This window comes from Egretta garzetta, unplaced genomic scaffold (genome assembly GCF_000687185.1).
Source record: "Egretta garzetta isolate BGI_Z169 unplaced genomic scaffold, ASM68718v1 scaffold292, whole genome shotgun sequence".
Lineage (NCBI taxonomy): Eukaryota > Metazoa > Chordata > Aves > Pelecaniformes > Ardeidae > Egretta > Egretta garzetta.
In genome coordinates this window covers 1532201-1552587 of record NW_009258789.1, presented here as the reverse complement: position 1 = coordinate 1552587, position 20387 = coordinate 1532201, and the positions used below count along the sequence as shown (strand labels likewise).

Here is a 20387-nt window from a genome sequence, read left to right as displayed (position 1 = left end):
GCTGATTCATCCTTACTGACAGCAAGGTAAGTTTTATGTGCCCATGAGAGGATTGAGCAGAGTTCTGACAGCAGCCATTTTTTTGGGTGGTTTTGGTGGGCTTTTTGTTTGTTCTTCAGAACCACCTAACTGCTGCAGTCAAAGCACCATCTACCAGCTGGCTTGTGGCACCCTGGTATATGTGCTTCAGCCATAGTTGATCAAGGAGGTGGGTCATGCCCTCATTCTTATGTGGGGGACACAACTGGGAAAAAAGAACACTTCCACCAAGTCCTTAAGCTTTCATAGGAAAGGGTGAGTCCTAGAGCTGAATTGGGCTTCAGCGCTAGTATCAGGGATGCTTCTAGATGGGGTGGGCCTCCTGCATTTCAGCCCTTGGGGGGGTCTGAACTGACAGTCATTCAGTGCCTAACTATTAACCAGAAAGGTTAAATCTTTCCCAGGCAAGGCCCTAGTTACTGAGTACATACTTCAGCCATCTTCTTTCAGTTCTCTCAATGTCACTGTTCAGACAGTCAACTAAAGGTCACATCTACCCTTGTTTTTCTTCACTTTCCCTTCAACAGCCGGGCTACTGTGCCTTGTGACAGAAGACATGCCCTGAAATAGAAGCAGGGAGACAGAGCTGCTCAGCAGCATCTCTTCTGCCTGGCTAGGCAGCCAGGCCAGGGTCCCCTTGCTGACTTGCAGAGCGTCCTGAGAAGCAGCATGATGCTGTATTAGCCTCTGCACCAAACAGTGTCCCTAGAAGAGCGATGCAGCCCAAGCCAAGAGTAGATTTAGGCTTAATGCCACTGACAGACTCTTTCAGCCACATTGCATGCCAAGGGCTGTTCTTGGCATGATCCACTTCCAAGTGTTCAGTTTATAATAACTTTTTTTTTTTAAAAAGAATAATTTTAAAATTTTTTCTTTAATTATCTTCTTAAGTAAAGATCATTAAGCTTCTGCCCGCCCCCCCCAAAGCATAGCATAGAAAATGAGACTGCAGCAAGTCCTGCCTTATTAGAGCCATGCTGATTGATTGCATGTAGCTCTGTGTGTGTAAATGGGTTCTTGCACAGGCTCAGTATCAAATACTGCCTCAGTCGAAAGCAGCCGGGGGGGCCCTGAACTGAGGGCTAACCTCTGGGGGGCAGCTTAGTAGTGCACGTGGCTCGTCTGCTGCCACCTTCCGGGCTATAACCGAGTCAGGCTGTGCATTGCTGAGCAACCATTTGCCTCTACACCACTGTGTCAGCACAGTTTACTTTGTGTGCTAAACCTGTCAGCCCCCTGGAAAGGTGTGCAGCAAGGGTGGCGGGTGGGGTTGGGGGGGGGTGTCACTGGCCACGCCACGCGTCCTCTGCAACAGAGTCACTGCTCTCAGCAGGTCCAAATTTACTTTTCAAGGGCTGTTTCAAACTAGCCTCACTTAGCACAAGCTTGCCCATTGTCATACACACAGAAGGTGTGAATGCCACTACCAGAAGGGGTGGAGTCAGGACTTTGCCTCCACAAGGCACCTATAGAAGCCCACAGAGCCTGGGCTCACATCTCTCAGGTGGCTGAGGGGGTTGGAAGGGCCCTCCAGCCCAGAATTGGAAGAAATTTCTTGCCCAGTGAGGTTCCTGTATTACTGTTTCCCAGAGGGCTGACAGTCCAGGAGATTAAAAACAATGCCAAATAACTGGGGGGGGGGGGGGGGGGGGGGGGAGGGAACACAGCTTTTTCAATCTGCTGACCCTGAGGGGTGCAGGCATCTCACTGCTAGACCAGGAAGCTTATGTGCATCAAGGCTGCCCTGAGCAGAAATAACACCCCTCCTTTTTTTTTTTTTTTTAAATGTTACAGCATGCACGGATCACAATCTGGCCTTGGTCTGATGGGAATAAAAGATGACGGAGGGAAGAGTGCTTGTTAAACTGCCAAGCTTTTAAGCAAAGTCTTTTGTTAAGGTATTTTTAATTACTTTAAATATTGATGTCTTTGTAAAGATCCCTTACCATAAGAACAATAGGCCTTCACTCACTCTGTATCTTTTACAAAGTCTAAAAATAAAAGCTATTCAAAACATCTTAAAGCACAAAACCTTTTCCATTAACCCTTCTTGCTGTGGCAGTTTTCCTCTGCAGCAGGTGAGTGAGGCAAGTGCATAGGAAGTGCTGGGGGCAAACCAGGGAAGCAGCGCGAAAGCCCATCAGTATTGGCCTGTAAGCAGGATCGCAGCAAGTCCCTTGTCCCGGAGCCTGACCTACCTGCTGGGCTGTCCTCACTGAAGCCTGCAGGCCCTAAAGCTGCACACCAAGCTACTGCAGTACCTGTGGCTCAGTGGTTAAAAGCCATTCCCTGGAATTGTGTGGATTCCTGGCAATGTGCTGTGCCAGCTCTGAGGCAGCCACTGCCTCCTTTCCCGGAAAGGACTGTACTTAGTCCATGGAAAGGAGGAATCGGTGATTCATACTTCTTGGACAATCTCCACTTTCTCCTCCCTCCCTGACCACCCCCACACCCCTCACATAGAAAAAAAAGAAAAAAGAGAAGTTGCAGTGTGGCGGTGGGAGGGGCAAGGGCCATTTTAAGGAAAGCACACGGCTGTGCGAAGTGAAGAGCTGCAGTAAGGCTCAGTGCACGACCAGCAGCAGGATGAGGGGATTTACAGCCACTGCCATCTAAAATAAAGGCTGCTTGAGCATCTCCTCTTAACATACTGAATTTCCAAGCAGGAGGACACCTAGGAGAGCTTTTGGCACACAAAAAAACCCCAAGAAAAATTAAAAGGAAATATTACAAGATTTGGATGTGAGACAGAGGATTTCTTGATATAAATTAGAATAGGCTGAGATAAAGTTGAAATAGTTATTATTCCAGAAATTATTAAATACAGCTGGTAGAATATTTATACCCTCCTGCTTACCAACCCCAAGTTCATTTCGCTGGGGTCTTGAGCAAAGAGCAGCTTATGGAGTAGAAGTTGGGAGCTGCTGTGTGGAGGAGCAGGCAAAAATAAAGGCAAGGGAGAGGAAGGCAAACGCAGCAGTACCCCCGAGGCAGCACTAGTGAGTGGGTAGTAGATGCTCACGTCAGTGTCGTACACGCCTACATTTAAAGCCTCCAAAGCTCCTGAAATGAAATGTGTTGGTAAGCAAGATGAATGCAGCCAATTTGTTTTCTTTTAAAAAGGTACTTTATCCACTCCAAGTGAGCCTGGCATCCTTGGGCTGTACCTGTTGCAAATTGGGATAAGCATCAACATCAGTGCTGGTACAAGGTGTGAAAGGGAGTCGGTCCCTTTGCCCTGCGCTGCCGGTCCCCACTGCAGCCCAGTGGGAGGGGTGGATGGTGGCAGCCTGCCCGCAGCACTCAGCCCTCTGTAAGAGCATGCTCCTGTGAAGACTCTTCCCATCCAGCATCTCCTCGTAGACACTTGCACTACAAAGTTGAAAAAAACCCATCTAGTTTTCATTCCACGCACTTAAAAATGATGTGGTCGCCTCCCTGCAAGGACTAGGCAGGATTCAGTAAGCATCCAGGATTCCTGCTTGACAAACTCCAGAAGTGGCAAATAAAACTAGCAAGAGTCCTATTTATAGGCATGAAAAAATAATTAATTTGTCCCCTTTTAATTGAAAATGTAAAAAGGACTTCAGGTTTAAATAAGACATTTTGTACAAAGCTTGAGCACAGAAAAGTGAACACCAACGTGTCATTATGTAAACACCACAAATGTTACTCATTTGTTCAGTAATGCACAGAGCGGCGTGCAAGTTCCCTTTCCAGTGGATTAGGTTTCTGTAGCTGTTCCCCTCCCTCCCCTCAGACCTTACTGGAACACAGGAAACCCAGCAGCTTTGGAACATTTACAAAGCTACAGTAGTCAGGATACATGTGACTAAAGGAATTTTTTTTTTTTTTTCTTTAAGGGATTGGTCATTTAAATATACAGAAGTACAATAATGTCACAGGTAAATGAATGGCAGCTTGGATTAGAAAAAGCACCAAAATATTTAATATACATCTGGCACAAATTCCACAAGAAGTCAGTAATGGACAAACCAATGCTTTGCTTATAAGAAAAGAAAAAAACCTCAGACTGCACTTAATGCTCTTCTTCCAAAAGGGACACGACAAAAACATTGCACTCAGGATTGCTATCAAGCAAAGACAACCTTCTTATTACACCTATTTGCATTGTGCCTTAGATTGCACATTCTGTAAGATGCTGTTTCCATTCTGTTCCAGACAACGGTGAGCAAAATTTGACATAAGAAAAGTAATGGTAAAACTACAAACCAGATGGGACTCAGTAGATGCATCAGCTTGAACTTCTCCCACTTTTCCTCTAGATCATGGTTTCAAATTTGGCCACATCCCTTTAAAAAAAAGATCCTGCATGAAACAGAATTTACTCCAGCCATTTTCAAGCATTACATTTACACAGCACTTCTGATGCTGCTGTCTGAAAGAGGAAGCACGGGTCTGCTCCACAACACACAATACATTCATTATTTCCCAGAGCGAGAAAATTGGATCATACGGGGTTATCTCTTGGGCAAGTCCGAAAAGGCAAAAACCACTCCCAACACAAAGAATGGCAGATTCGATCCTACCCGCCCTTGGTGGTTTACTGAGGAACTGAGAGCTGTCAGCTCGTGGTGTTCCCATGCGATTCAGTGAAAGCTGCGCTTCCCTTACTTCCTTAGTCAGAATTAGTTACTTCTCTGGGAGCAAACACGCTACCAAAAGGCATTCCCTCCATAAAGGGCGACTTTGAGGCTAAATGGGCCGAGCTCCACAAGCAAGTGCTCCAAGAAATCCAGCTGTGTCAACCGGCTCTCCCAGGCTGACCCTTCTCCTCCACGCAGCCCATCAAGGACTTGGGTTGCTTCATGCCCCCAAGACCAGCCAGTACAAACCCCAGTAGCGCTGGGTCAGGACCTAATCCTGCCAGTTGCATCCGTGCCTCTCGGAACTCGAGTTACTCAGCAACTAACAGCCCAAGGCCCTCCAACCGCTCCTGCCACCCCATCTCCTTTTTAAAAGACTGTTTTAAACTTAAGAAAGCAAGCACATTATTAAGATAACTATATTTAGTGTGACTTAAAAAGTCACAACTTCAAAATATTAAGCAGTATTCTGTGAGGTCCTCTAACATTTAATACATATGGGAGTATAAAAACAGCAGCCAGCCTTCAGCTCCACTGATCCTCTGTGCAGGTTTGCCACCTCTGGTCACACGATCTCCCCTCTCATGGGCCCAGAGAAGCGCAAGAGTCAGCAGCTGTAACTGCATAAAATGGCAACATTCAAGTAAACACACTGATTCAACAGTAGGCAACCTTTAGTCCAAATAGAATTTACACGGGAAAAAAAAAAAACAAACCGAAACTTTACAGCAAGAACATTGGAGACGGATGGGTTTTTCTGTCTGTGTGTGAAATGACACGTTAGCCAGAAAGGGCTTATCTGAAAAGTGCAATTATGCAAAGACAGAAGCTTTTTTAAAATAAAGTTGTATAACCTCCAGAACCTGTTGGATTTTAAAACCTAACTACAGAAAGAATGAGGATTGCAATAGTGGCGAGGAACTTCTGTAATTTCAGTGATTTAAGGCAAGCTGTTAGCAGGACCAGTACGTTCATGTTCCTTTTACCTATCGTCTCGCATGCCCCCCTGCTCTCTTGAAATATGTGCCCGTACAGATAGTGCAAGAGGTCACACCCCAAAAGCAGCCCTCAAACTGGAAGAAGAATCTTGGAGCAACAGTTGCTACAGCATAGCATCCATTCGGCATTTGCAATGACAGTAATTAGGTTGTCGTCTTTTTTTGGGGGAGGAAAGCAAGGGACACAGATGTGTTGCATGAAGAAGACACCACCTAAATGCATTAATGAACACAAGTGAGCACTGCAGCCAGTCTGGCATCTACCAGTACACTCGAGAACTCTCCAGCTTTGCTCAAGCATAAGGGTTTTATCCTGAGCAAGATTCTGACCTCAGGGAGGAAACTGATGCCTGCAGCCCTTATGCTTTTGCAGCTCCCATCTTTGCTAGGTGTTACAGGTCCAGCCTGGCGGAACAAGACACGGTATTTCTCAGCAAAAGAAAAATGTACTCATGGCACTGCATCAGGTGGGTTCCTAAAGTTTTTCAAGGGCAAACGAAAAGGCTGACGGCTCCCTCTTAGGGAGCAGGTGCTCCATCTTCAATTGATCGTCCGTACAGGTATCCCGACCCAGGAAGAGGCTGTGTGATGACAAAAGCCCCTGAGCCACATGCAATGTAGCTCAAGTCGGTCACTCTATTGCACTCCAAAACCAGCACCCGGGAGGACCACCACTTTGTTTGCAGGTTGACTTGGCTCCCTTTCAAAGGGGCAATTGCATGCAGATTAAAAGCAATATACCAAAAAGTATGGCAAATAGATAATACTTGGGTCAATTAAAAAAAAAAATAGATTACTCATCCAGGCATAAAATCCCAGGAGCAAAGGATGGTAACCTTAAACTATTCAAGTCTAAGAACAAGAGGTAGAGATACCTGTGTACTTCATGGTGAAGGAGTTACAGCCTTCTGTCTTACAATCTCATGCATTTCACTTCAGTTGGCAATATAAAGCCAAAGATTCAATCTTCAATAGTCCAGAGAACAAATTCTAACACTGGTGGTTTTGTCTGCACACCACAAAATTTAAGCAGACACTTAGCTTTCAATACTTATTTGAAAAAATGTTTATGGTTTGCTATATATTGAAACACTACCCTGAAGAAATTTGCATTTCAGGTTAAGTATCTTCCTTTTTAATATGAAAGGCTAAATTCACATGCACGCATTTTGAGCAGAATGAGCTCAAAGGAAGAACTGGGTGCCCAATTTACCGAGGATCTTCTAAAAAAAAGATCACACTGCAGAACACAAGGCTACAAGACCCAGAAATTCACAATGATGATCATTTTGCTATGAATGGGAATGATGTAACCTCAGCCAACAAATTACATCATGACTGAGGTGGCTTTTAACTACATGGTGTTTCTTTAACTTTGCTGGGGTTTTTGGAAACAAGGCTTAGAACTGTAAGGAAGATACTTCCCTTGACAGTGTCATGAAAATACTAAGGTCACTAAGTCAGCGCACAGCCATGTCTGGGAACCAGAGGGGACAGGCGAGTGGATCCTGTCCAGGGATCCACAGGTTCTTCAGGCTCTGACACACAAGGAATGAAAGAGAAGTCACAGAGGCAAAGCTGCTGCTGCCCCTGCACTCTGCCCCCCACCCGACAGCCCTCCCACCCTCGGGATGAGGGGCTGCATCTACTGGCAACCAACCCCGACTTGCTCGGCAGCAGAGCAGGGTGAACTCTACTCATGCTCTGAAAGGTGCTCGGCTGAAAAGCTATCGTGGTCCAGGGGCTGGTCCATGGGCCCACCTGCCCTGCCAGCCTGGGGAAGCCGGCACTCACCCTGGGGTGGACCAAGCTGCCGCAGGCTTCAGCTATCCAATTTTATGCCACCTGCCACACCTTCATTTATTATTCCTGTGGTTTTCATTACAATTGCACAGTATTAAAAAGCTATAATTCTCCATATAGAATAGCACCAGCAGCAAGTAAACTCACAATTCAGCATTCAATTTCAATTAATTTCCTCAGTCATTGTTTATGGCCAACTATGGGCGGAATCTTTCAAATCCTTACTTGAGCCAATAAATAGTCTTTGACCTCAGAAACGCACCCATACAAGTGAAAATAAGCACAGCTGAGCCTCCAGTTATCTGGGAGCCAAATCTTAAAAGTGTAGCAAACTAAAATGGTGCAGGTGGTCAGCGTTTTATTACCCAGGAGTTGTATTTTTTTGTGTATAAGAGAAGGCAATGAAATGCCAGAGTGTGGATATCAGACCAGTTTTCCAGTATATTACTAAAACTATCTATATAGTTATCTATAGTTATTTAACCCCAGTTGCAGCAGATTCACTACATGTATCAAGTTTTCTAATGCATACCCTAATTTTAAAAAATTAAATAGTTGCAATGGTTTCAAGGATTCCAGCAGCATCACTGCTTACTACAGTCCTGTGCCCTATACAATAAAGATTTAAATTATATAAAAATGAAGAGTGAATGTATTTGGTCTGTTCCACAGAAATTCACAGTTTAACCATTAAACAAGCATATTTTCAGATGCTCCAATATTGTTAAAGACTTCTCAGAAACATGTACAAAAGCCCACCCCCACGCAGGTACATTACAGAGTACGCTCTATGCTTGATTAGGATCATAAAAATCACCAGGCAATCCAAGGGAAGGTCTGATGCCCTCTCTCACTGTCAGCAAAGAGTTGCACCTTCAGCTCCTGGTTCAGAAGTTTAAAACTGATACAGGTCTGGCTTGCATTCTGTAAATGGTAATTAAAAAACTGAAGTTAGGCTAAAAATAAGTGACTGGTACTTTGCTAGATGGATCATTTAGCTATTTTTGCAAGTACTCTACCCAACAGGTGGAGTTGCTCCTGCTAGGCTGAAAGCAGCAGAACAAGAGCAAGGCTGTCCTCTTGTACTGAAAGCACGGGACTTAACCCACAGAGAAATTTTATGTCCTTTCCCCAACAGGAAACAAGATTTTTCCCTTCCTGTATATTCACCACCACTGCCTTTAGAAGAAGCTGTACCACATGCAATGCACTAAAATGGGCTAAGCCTGGACATGCTACAGTAAATTGATTTCCTTACTGCAATCCACATTCAAACCACAAGACAAACACCTCCCTTAAAGAGCTCTGTCCCTCATACTCCTGAGCTGCTGCAGTTTGGTATATAAATCAGTAGCAGCCACTGCCATGACTCTGTGTGCACATGCATGCACTGGCTATCCATTGGAATTACGTTTTCACACTCTGGACATTTTAAATTCCCTTTAGGAAAAAAAAAATGAAGTGAGGAACAAATAGTTTAATAGCTGAATGAATGAATAGTCTCAAACTTACAAACACAGTCTTCATTTACTATCAGATCTCCGTTTGGAACTTTTGCTAACAAAGTAGCCTCTTGTTGGGGAATTTTTTTCCTTTTTTAAAATAACAGCACCAGCAAAAGTCTCACCATAAATTCAGTTATACCAGCACAAGTGCTTTGCTCACCAAATCAGAATAAGGTTTTGCTGCCAAACAGTGCTTGTGCCACGGTAGCTTGGAAGGTTATAGTAGCAAGGACAAAGCTTTGGGTACATTTCCCTATAATACAGCAAGTTCAGGGCTCCCCTCTGCAAAGGGACAGACTCAGCTGCATCTGGAACAACTACATTTATTTTCCACAGCTTAACACGTCTCCCAGGCAAGAGCTTGCAGAAGAAGCATGGACCAAACTCTCCGTTATTAGATGAACGAGATGCTATCTGTGGCTGGTGGGTTTGTTTTTAAACAGCTTTCAATACCCACATTCTGTTAGTGATTTATGATCTCAGACCCAAGCTATTGCATAGGCTGCACACCAGCAAAGCCAGTGACAGAATTCAGGCAGATCCTCCTCCTCTCTCTGCTAACCCCTCTAGGGCACAGCAGATGGGCAAAGCATGCCATCCTGGATCCAGTGGCAAGCTCGCCCCTTCAGACCTGTTTCCCTTTAGCTTTAAAACCCTTGTATCACAAAAGCCATTAGATGCTATGGATGACTGTCCAGCTGGTTTTGGTTTGGTTTTTTAACTGAAGCTGTTTTGTGACCCTGAAATGCAGCTCTGAAAATAAAGGGTGTGTAATGGAAGTGTATCAAATTCATTAAGCCAGTACTTAGCTCTATAGAAAGCCTTGGCAATCATCCCTTTTACCAAAAGGTGTAAAAAAGTTGACATACTAAAATTAAAAAAGGTAGCATCAATAACCAAAAAAGTTTCAACCAGTGTTAATAAAACTCCCTTTAAGTCACAAGTTTCAACAGGCAAATAGTCCCAATACAGGCATTGTAAAATAATAAATTGACTCCTATCCAAATATTATCAAATCAGTCTAAAAATGACTCATCTACACTGTTGTCATTAAGAACACATTAAGAATTCACTTTGTCATCAGATGCCGATATTGTTGCTCCAGAAAGTGTGGAGTATTAACTGCAATTTAGCAATTAAACATAGGTTTTAAAAAATTGGTTTGTCAATATTAATGCAAAAGATAGTTCCTTACATGGAAGTACTGTGCTTGCCAGACAAGTAAGATAATACTTTAGTTATAAATCAAACAAATTAAAGCAGAATTATACCACAGTTTTCCTTGAAGACTTAGGGTTTGTGTGTTGCTTCTGTCAATGTTTAGCAAACTTAAGAAGGAGAACCTTTGGTTCTTTGAGTCAAGTAAAAATATTCTCATGTAACCACAAAAATACAACTTCCAGAGAAAAATGGAAGTCCATCAAGAAGTCCACTTTCAATAAAACTGAGGTAGTACTGCTCTTTTATTATGTGATGTGTAAGAGATTTAGATACAAATCATCATCTACCACTCAGTTGACTGACAGGTACAGTAATTTTATAAAAAAACCCCAACGTTTTAGTTTGAAACCCCAAAAAACTAATGAATGATCTGGACTCATTCACTGGGAGTTAGCTTAAAATGGGAATCAGCCGTATTACAAAGAGCTGTTGCTTATGTTTTTTTAGAGCCTTATTACTGGGGGATTAATGCATTTATAGTTAACAGTTAACACTGCTGTTCATCTTGGTATAAAACCTTAAAATTATTACAGCCTAAAATTTCAACAATGTAAACAGCACTACACACAGTACAGACCTGCCCTGACAGATGTAGTATGAAAAACTTAATCTGGCACTGTATAATTTAGCAATGTTAATTTAACCTACCTAAAAAGATCTACGTTGTGCAAGAAATATCAGACTTACTTATACTAATCTGAAGTCTTAAAAAAAAAAAAAAAAACAAAACCAAAAATGCTTAACTTGTAGCCAGGGTCAAATATTTCAGGGCAAGAGAAAGAGGAATAACCAAAATTAAGAAAGTGCCTAAAACATGATACAGCATTTTAGAGCCCTTTCAAAGACAAGGCAGAAAAAGGTGTAAAGTAGAAAAATCTGGAGTCTAACTTCCAGAAACATCCAGAGTTTACATTTCATGAAGGGCAACAGGTTGCTTTTGTCACTGCTGCTTCGACACCGCTAAGTCTGTTCCTCCGCACACAGGCCCTCTGTGTCCAAAGACGTAATACATTTGGTTTCCTCTTCCTTTTTCCTTCGCTCCATTTCCCACTCCACAAAGGTATCGAAGAGGCTCGGCCAGGCCTCGTCCTCACTGTAGTTGCTAAGGTCCGGTCCAATCACCTGAGTAAAATTTAGAAACATGTTCCACGTGTCCCGGGAGATTCCCTTGATTCCTGAGGGGTTCTCGATTAGGAAGTGTAACCACTGGTCCAAAATGGGGGGCTTGTTTTGGGTGAAGACTAATTTCCAAAGGGCAATGGCTATTTCCCGATGTAGTGACCTCTGTCCTTCTTCAGAGTCCAGGCCGAACTGGAAGGTGAAACGATAGAGATCCTTGAATTTATCTTCCTGCTTGGCTTCGTTTAAGAGGCTGGGGAACCTTGCACAAATGCCATCGATGCTGTCTGCATTTATTGCTTTGCAGCCTTCAAAAAACTCCTTCCTATTAAGCAAGAGAAGAGAAATTAGTGCAAACACTTCCCACCAACCTCAGGCACTGAACGCTTCCCATCTCCATTCAGCTAGGCCACATCAGAAGAGGGTTATCTGGACAAGACAAGGGCTGCTCTCAGCCCAGGTGGCACAAAAATCTTGGCAATGGGAGCTACTGGAAGGGGAGATGCTTCCAAGAAATTTCTCATGGCTTGGGGAACCACAGACACCACTCAGATCTGCTGGGGCACTGTTAAAATTCAAAAGAGATTCTGCTGTCTGGCTGACTACTCAATAATACCACATCCAGTGACTTTCACACTAAAAAGCGAATAAAATTTACCACAGAAGAAATGCCAAATGTTTGAAAACACCACATTTATGCACTGAAGTGCCATATATAAACCAGTTTGATTTGATATTGCCCATGTCTAAATGCCCATGCTCTGGGCAAGCTGTTCTCAAGGGACAAAGCAGTTCACTGGTGGCTTCCCTGTGGTTTTTGATTGCTCTTCCAGCCTGCAAAATAAAAAGGGTGCCAATGGCAACGGTCAGCAAGGCACCTGCCAAGAGAGCAGAAGAGAACACAGGATCACGTAACACAGGCTACAACGCAACGTATAAACACTGCTCAAAGCACCAGTCCTGTACCAATTAGCCTACCAATAATCTGGCCAAGTGGGAAGACGGGTAGCCCTGATTTCTCTAACGCTCATGAATAAGTGTCATAACCAGCCAACGTTAACCAAAGCCAGCAAACTCTGACATGGGACAGGCTGAAGGGGAGACAGGGCAGCACTGAGGAGAACAGCAGACCACGTTGCTTTCCTTGATGGAAGAAGTCAATCAGCACCCGTATCATGGAGCGTGCTGTTAAACAAAGGTAACCTCACCACTAGATTTGCCCTCTCTCCAAGAAAACCAAAATGATATTAATAAAACTCATGGTGGTTGTGCACAATCACAGATACTACTTGCAATTCCTTTACCACATTAGCAAATGCCTGCGCTGTCAGCCTCTAGTAAATCCACATCTGCATTCCAGAGTAACTCATCCATTCGACACACACCCACATCCACAAAGACTCTGAAGACGCTGGAAAAGCCATCTGTGTTCAGGGCACAGCAGAGGCTTGGTTCAAGGCTCAGAACACCAAAGTAATTTTGAAAGTTATAAACTAAGTAAAAATAGGTAGCATTACTCAAACCAACCTAGATAGACCAAAAATAATAATAAATCATTCTCTCTCAGCAAGTACCTGTAGGAAGTCCTTACTTGCTCTTACCTGGACATTGATAATAAAGTGGGGGGGGGAAGAAGGGAGTTTTGGGGTTAGCATTTTTTCTTTTTTTCCTTCCCCCTGGTAAGCTTTAGCCGTTCTGTCATTTCCTGTATCATCACACATGCTATAAGCCTGCTGCCTGACCCCCTTTGCCCAGAAGGGCAGAAAGTGCTTTAAATACCAATCACTTGTCAGCCAGCATGAAACAGCTACCACTGTCAAAAACCTTGCATTTCCTTCCCTCTCTATGCTTTAACATTATTACACTTGGAAAAAGGCATGAAGTGTAATACTGGTTGGGCAGGAACAACTCTGAGGAAGCAGTCTGCCACTCTTTCACAGAATGATAACAGAGTTGGTAGCAATTACTAAGGGATCTCACATTACTTAAAAGCAAAAATTAATTTCAGTGTCCCATCTCGTCACCAAGATAATGCTGGATACAGTAAAACTGCTTTTGGTAAATGAAGAATAAACAAATGTCTACAGAATCTCACTATGCTGTTCATCACTAGCAGCATAATGTCCAAACCCACATTTTCAGTTCTGAAACCAGCTGTGAGGGGAAGAGGAAAAGAGGACAATACAAAGCTTACCTTCTGCAGTGGTAGGAATTAATTTGATCAAAATGCAAGTGTTAGAAGAAATAAGTAAGTGAAGCTAACGAGGCTGTCTCTCCAACATACAGATGACAGGATATACTTTAACATATGAAAATAATTACAAGTTCTACAAGAACTAACCTTGTAAATTTGCACATGGTAGCAGCCTGGAATTTCCAAGCCAAAACTAGCACTTTAAATTCAGTGGGATCAACACAGAGGTCATTGCAAAATCGTTCCATTCCTTCCTCCAGTATGGCATCTTCCCGTTCATCCTTATACCTCCTAAATAACTCCCCGATCCTTTGGAGCGAAGATTCTTCTGCGCTGGAAACAGAGTCTTTCTTTGTATCTCCAGAAAACGTTGGAGGCTGACTAGACTCTACAGCAGCGTCCGTTTTCTTTGTCCCATTCACAAGTATATCTCCTGAAGACTTCCCACAAGCCAAACCATGGTCATCTTTGTGGACTGCACTTCTCTTACTATGCGACTTGCTGCCAGAATCCCTTTCCCCATTTTTGCTGCCAAGGGTAGAAGAAGGATTCTTGCACTTAGTGACACACTGGCCCATGATGTTGCAAGCCCAGCTTCTAGAGTGGTCCCCTTGCCGTTGGACACCCTCGCAGCTGCTCTTCAACACATCTCACCATACCATTAGCGGCAGTCAACTAACCTGAAAAACAGTTTCAGAGTCAAATTGCTGTTTCTCCACAAAGAATATTGTAAGTATTAAATGTGGGATAACATTCGCCAGTAAGAGACCGACTTCAGGATATTTAAGTTTTGCATACTGAAAAGGAGTAGTGTACAGAAGGTTGGCATATGCCATAAATTTCAGGCAATTTCAGGCTGTTTTACCTAGAAATCAATGCAGCTCACTCAGTGGCTGCAGTATACTAACGGGTCCTAATAAAGGAAATTCCTAAAATTCTTACGGTAACATAGGTTACAAAGAGGTTGATTCATGTACAGGCTTCATCAAGACAGACTACTCTAACCCAGAAATATTTTAAAGGAAATGGTTTTTAAAAGGATACCCACATTTTATATATAGAATATAAAACACTGAAACAAAGCAATGGAGGGGACAGGGACACTGATGGGACAACCTGGCAGACACTTAAGCAGTACATTTAGACTGTGCCATCAGCAAATGGGCAAAAGAGGGGGTTTTGTTTTGTGGGGGGTTTTTGGTGTTTTTTTTGTTTGGTTGGTTTTTTGGGTTTTTTTTGCAGGGGGCAGGGAGTTGTGGGTTTGGGTTTTTTTAAGAGTTTGGAATCTAGATTTTTGTTCTTAAAACACACACACAGCATGTTTGCAGAAAGGAGGCAACACTCACTTTTCATACAAGATGGTGTCTAGGAATTATTCATTGTTTTAAGTGGGCTCCTCCCTTCAGGTAATGAGACAGACAGGGGGACGGGGCCTTTGTAATGAAACCTTTTCAGACACACACACATGCAGATAAGTAGCAGTAATTCTGGTCGGCTGTGGGGTTTTTTTTAATCAAAATTAAAATGCCAAAATTATTTCATCATACTCTGTTTTTATAAATCACAATGTTAAAGGCTTGCATATTTGAAAATACATTTTACCCACAGAAAAGGTTTCTTAAATTTTCCCTATTAAAACCAAGCTAACACTCTGGCACTATCCTATCAGCATGCTGTCACGCCACGGACAGTCCATTTCTCAGAAACAGCAACTCCAAGAAAGCAATTGCTTATCATATTCCTCCTTTACCCACTTATTTGCATTTCATCTCTGCTGTCAGTTAGGCAAAAGCCTCAAACAAAAATTGGGTTTGCCTGGTCTTTGTTTACTGCTTCCAGGTTACAGAACTAGAACAAGAAAGAAAAGAGATAAAAATTAAAAATGAAGGAATAAAATAGATGTCACGTCAGTTTTTCCGTATTCTTTCTTCGGTAAAGTTCTTCTGAGATCAAACCCCTGTTTCAAGCTGTAAACCAACTTGGAACAGCAGCACCAAGTGCTGATGTGTTCCCCAGATATTAGGATTACAAACATAAATCTTCTGTCAGCCATTATACCTGTTTTGGCAAAACAACGCATATGCATTTTCATGAGCAAAATAAAAAAAATATAAAAATTTTTGCCAGTACAACAGCCAAGATGCTGGTTTCAACTACCTGGCTTCCCTTCCCCGCCCCAATTCCTTTTCTTAAGCCCATAACCCACAAACACCACCAACAAAAACCTGTTTTTAAGCAGCAGAAGGAACAAACATCTGGTACATGCTTTCATCAAACTTCTTTAAAGATGAACTTTGTAGCATCATTTTTATAGGCAAGTGAAGTTTGATTTAATGTATTTAAGAATAACTTCCGATTTAATGTATTTAAGAATAACTTCTTATTCATTTGTGTTTTAAAGGATTCATTAAAAAAACAACCCAAACGACAATTTCACTGGTCCTTAGTACTTCACAGCTCTTTCTGAACTGCAGAGTACAGCCTGGCACTGGTTCCTGTGCTGCCATGAGTCTGAGCAACATCATCTTCTCTAGCCTACACCAGTCATTTTTTCATTACACCAAAACAAACAGGATATTATTAGGCAGTATAAATTACTGCTTAGTGATTATTTCCCAGCTACCAGCCTTTTTTTTTCCCCCCCCTTCAAAGAGTTATCACAACTCAAATGCTCAATCTACACTAATTCTTGTTCTTCCATCAATTTCCCAAAGGCAGCTAGCACTACTTTGGCTAAGATTTCTTTAGAGAGAAGCATGCAAGTAAAGGAACAGAATAAAAAAATCCTGAGTAAAAACTAGTATTAGAGTTTAAAGTGGAGTTTAGCTAGTTTATAAAATTTTCTGCTCAAACACATAAAAGCAATTATTAGCTGTTGGGGATTTGGAACAGCTTTTCCAGATGGGCAGGTTAAAGAGTAGCTGCCTATTAGTGAGTGGTACTTTCCTCCAAAGTAGCTGGTAGTAGGCAAATCACTCGCAGCATAATGGACAGACACGAATCCAATTCACTTTAGGAACCCCAATTTAAAGAATTTTTTTTTTTTTAAAAAAGACAGACAGTATGCAAGACTAACTTACTCTGTCCATAAATTTTCCTAAAGGAAGTGATTCATGCTGTCATGCTTCCTAAGCAATGGCTCTTATCAATGATAACCATCTAATATTCAAGTCTACAAAAGTGACATCACCAGTATGATGAAACAGACAAGGTTTATTGTCATTTGCTGTCATGAAAAGACAGCATTACAGTAAGCAGCAGGCAGGTCAGCCAGCATTATTAAACACCTGTACCTGAGGAAGTGTCCCAACAGCTGTTTCTGAAAACCACTGGAGAGCACAGCAACATTAACCCATGGAGTGCAGGTCCACCACGTCCCCTGCAGCATGCCCCTCTAACACGTTTGCTGTACTCCAACCTACCTGCCTGAGAAGGAGCTGACTGCTGCTCCTGAACAGCCGCTGCCTGTGCTCTGCTAGCACTGCTCTTCCCTGCAGTAACAGAGTTCTTCCTCCCTCCTCCCCGCCGAGGAGGTTTTCAGAGCACAATCCTACTCGTTATGAACAAACACTAGAAGATACTGAAGTACAGTTGCTGCAAGCCCTCACTTTTCTACTACATGAAACTTGATGCCACGTGCCAGACACTTTGAAGCATTCTACCCCAAAAATAGCAAAACCAGCTTGGAAAAAAAAAAAAAAAAAAAAAAAAAAAAAGCCAGACTGCATCCGCTGGCAGTTTGTGCATGTATCTGGTTTTGCAAGAGAAAAGTCTTTTGGCGCCCCATCAGTTACCCTTTCATAAAATGCCTTCACTGAGCTGGATCCACTTCACTTACTAGTCACCTCCGCTTCCTACATGACTCAGGTTTCAAGGCATGAAAGGAACAAGAGCCTCGGAAGGAGATAGAAACAAGTGGGAGAACTCGGCCCTTTTGTTAAGGAAGGCTGGAGAGAGGATCCAGTTGCAGCATCAGGAGCTGCACTGAACTCAGTGTTCAAGGAGTATGAAAAACCACTCTCAAAAAAGCGAACAGAGCTACTCATTGAACTGTAGAGCAAAACAAATGTCACGTCTAGGTCACGCTGATTACAGTTAAGGATGTGCAGAGATATTTCTCCCAGCTGGATCAGGAATTACAAGTATAAAGTTCTCGCGTACCCAAAGGTTATACTGGATTGGTGGAAAAGCACCAATTCCCAAAAGGATCAGTTCCCAAGAGCATAATTACTGCAACAGGCTTGTACAACATAAGTGAGACACAAAAGGCAGCGCTGACCACTAGTTTTGCCATTCTGCTAAAAAAGATCAAAATTCAGGGCTAAGGTTGGAACGCACTCGGCACTACAGGATGCAGTACTCCCAAAGAAGTTACTCAGACAAGTATTGAGCAATAACCTACAGTAAATATGAATCACCAAGATGCCCATGAGGCCATCTTCCACATAACAGGAACTGCAAAGCAGAGATCAACAATGATGTTCTCTGCTTCTTTCTAGAAGGGAGTAAGCAACTGGAAACACAGGAAGACGAGTTCTGGTGAATACAGCCAGTTAAAGGAAAGCCACCCTCTTAAGAACAAAGGATGTGTAGAACCGTATTGTCCAATACATTAAACAGAAAACCTAGAGAAGATTGGAAAGACCTTGCTAATTCTTGATGGGGCTTGTTGTTTTGGGTTTTTTTTAGGGGGGGTTTTTTGGTGTTTTGGTTTTTTAAGTGCTGTAAAAAAATTTGGTTTTCCCCATTCTCAAGTGACCAGATCACACGTAACCCAAGGTTTGAAGGGAGCAAAACAACAAAGTGACTCAGTAATAATTCTCTGTCATACAAGCAGACCATAGCACAATTGAAAACGACAGAGCACTGAAGTGGGGGAGAGCTGGCAGGAGGAGACAAGATGCAAAGGAGATATTTAAGTAAACCTGTATTTTTCTTTAATGACCAACTATTGTAGTAATAGAAATTACTGGATACATTCAAAGCATAAAAACACAGCCAAGCATTATGCCATTTAATAAAGTGTTGCATCAGAAGGTGTTTACAATGAGTTTCAAAATGCAGAAATTATCAAGAGGGAAGAGGAAAACACCCTCCATACACTCAAGAACACCTCAAAGACAAATTTAGGAAATCTCGTAACAAAAGGGGACGCAGCTCAGCCAACCATTAAATCCCTTCCCAGGTAGCAGTTCAGTAGCTAAGACAAAGACAACATTGCTAGAGTTTAACTAAGCGTCCACCCAGCCTCGACTTCTTGCAAACGCTCGAGCATAGTCTGTAAGAATTTTACAGAATTTCACTATGCATTATCTGTCTTTTAGTGGACAGGGATACATGACTTCTAAAATAGCTGAGGGTAAGGAACAGTATCATGGATGCCTCATCTTTTTGCAGCTCTGAACAGATACAGACAGCTTTCCATTGGGGAGGCACAAGAGGATCATTGCAGCTGCTGATTTTTTTTTAACAGTTGATGTTGGGCAAGTGACCTTGTAAGCAAATATCTAATACTTACATAGTTTTAGCTACCCAGGGAATCATTCCAGTAGCTTCACAGCCGCCTTCAGGCTCCCTGGGTTCCACATGGAACGCTGTAAGACAAAAGACCACACAAATCTTTACATTTAGAAGAAGCTATGAGAACCATAAAATGTATCAAATTGCTCAGAGTTGATTATGCATTTAATAAAACCCTTCATAGCCAAAATTCAGTTGTTGAAATAGTCATTTTATAAAACTATTTGACTTTTTGACTTATAAAGTAGCATTAATACCATTAACTCTGCATTGACATATAAAGCATAGATCAGGTACTGAAGGCAACAGAGAAGTTCAAACATTTGTTAGGAGTAAACACACACTTCCGAATACTTTTATGGCTTTCAGCATGGGAGAGTTAATTCCTCATTTCATGCACTCAAAGCAAAACAGAGGACATGCTATCATTGTCAATGCATGTTAGCAAAGCGGCTGTTTAATCTGTGAATGCCAGACAGCTGCTACCTAGCAAAGCATAATTTGGGTCTAGAAAGTAATTCTCTTTTTCATTCTCTAGCACATTCTTTTCCATGTTTGTTTTTCCATGTTCAGTTGAGCTGGCTCAACTTCACTTCTCTTAAACTCCCAGCTCTGCTATATAACTAGGAAGCTCTGAAGCGAAGATGACAGACAAAGCTACGTCTGGTTTGTGTAGCAAGAGCTACAACTGCAGCTCCGAGTCAACACCTCTGTTTGTATCTGATCTAGAAAAACAAAAAAAACCCATCACCAAACAAAACAAAAAACAAGAAAGCTCTGACAAAGCTCCTCTGCTCTCCCGTAGTAACAGAAACGCTAAAGCAACTTGGGTTTACAGCTCTTCGTACATCTAGGGAGCAGACAGGTGATCAAAAGCTGCCTTTCTGCATACTTACTTTTTACATGAGACCTACTTCTTAGGAAACAAGCGGGAACATTAGCTTGTTCAGTGTGTTCTTCAGTAGAAAGCAGGGAATGAATGTGAAAGACAACCATGAAACAAGTTCTTACCACACACGCCAATCTCCATATAAGTTGAGTTTTTCCCAAACTTGAGTCCTATACATGGATTAGGACAAATCTGACTGACACATAAAACCTAGTTCAGATCAAAGCTTTTAAAAAAGCTTTTAAAAGCCCAGGAAAACAGGCATCCAAATGCTTCAAACCCCCTAGAAACCATGGACTAGTACTTTTGTCCATAATACACACACACGGAGCAAAAACGTATCTCTGCTGAATCATTTTTAGGCATTTACTTTTGAGATGGATCGTCCTAAAAGCCTACTTCACTCTGGATTTATATCTTCTGCTTCCAAACCTCATTTTCCACACAAACAACAAGCATTTTGCCACCCCCCCACCCCCCCGCAGGCCACAC

The 20387-nt window shown here is 42.4% G+C and overlaps 2 protein-coding genes across 7 annotated transcripts in view; one reads left to right on the top strand and one right to left on the bottom strand.

Moving 5' to 3' along the window:
* The window catches only part of REXO5 (RNA exonuclease 5), a 23834-nt gene extending 12914 nt beyond the window's left edge, over nt 1–10920 (top strand). Inside the window, exon 19 of the mRNA XM_009649556.2 lies at nt 1834–10920. Within this exon, the coding sequence (XP_009647851.2) occupies nt 1834–1903 (70 nt within the window). The 3' untranslated portion in view covers nt 1904–10920. The remainder of the gene's footprint in view (nt 1–1833) is intronic.
* Nucleotides 4008–20387, bottom strand: part of DCUN1D3 (defective in cullin neddylation 1 domain containing 3) — a 25408-nt gene continuing 9028 nt past the window's right edge. For 5 of the 6 annotated variants that reach the window (XM_035889259.1, XM_035889261.1, XM_035889263.1 and 2 more), the window contains 3 exons: nt 19005–19080; nt 13634–14166; nt 4008–11617 (listed from right to left, as the gene is read on the bottom strand). In XM_035889259.1, the coding sequence (XP_035745152.1) occupies nt 11134–11617; nt 13634–14064 (915 nt within the window). In that variant the 5' untranslated portion in view covers nt 14065–14166; nt 19005–19080 and the 3' untranslated portion in view covers nt 4008–11133. Of the gene's footprint in view, nt 11618–13633; nt 14167–15240; nt 15335–19004; nt 19081–20387 lie in introns of all 6 variants that reach the window. The other variant, XM_035889262.1, reaches the window with a different exon arrangement.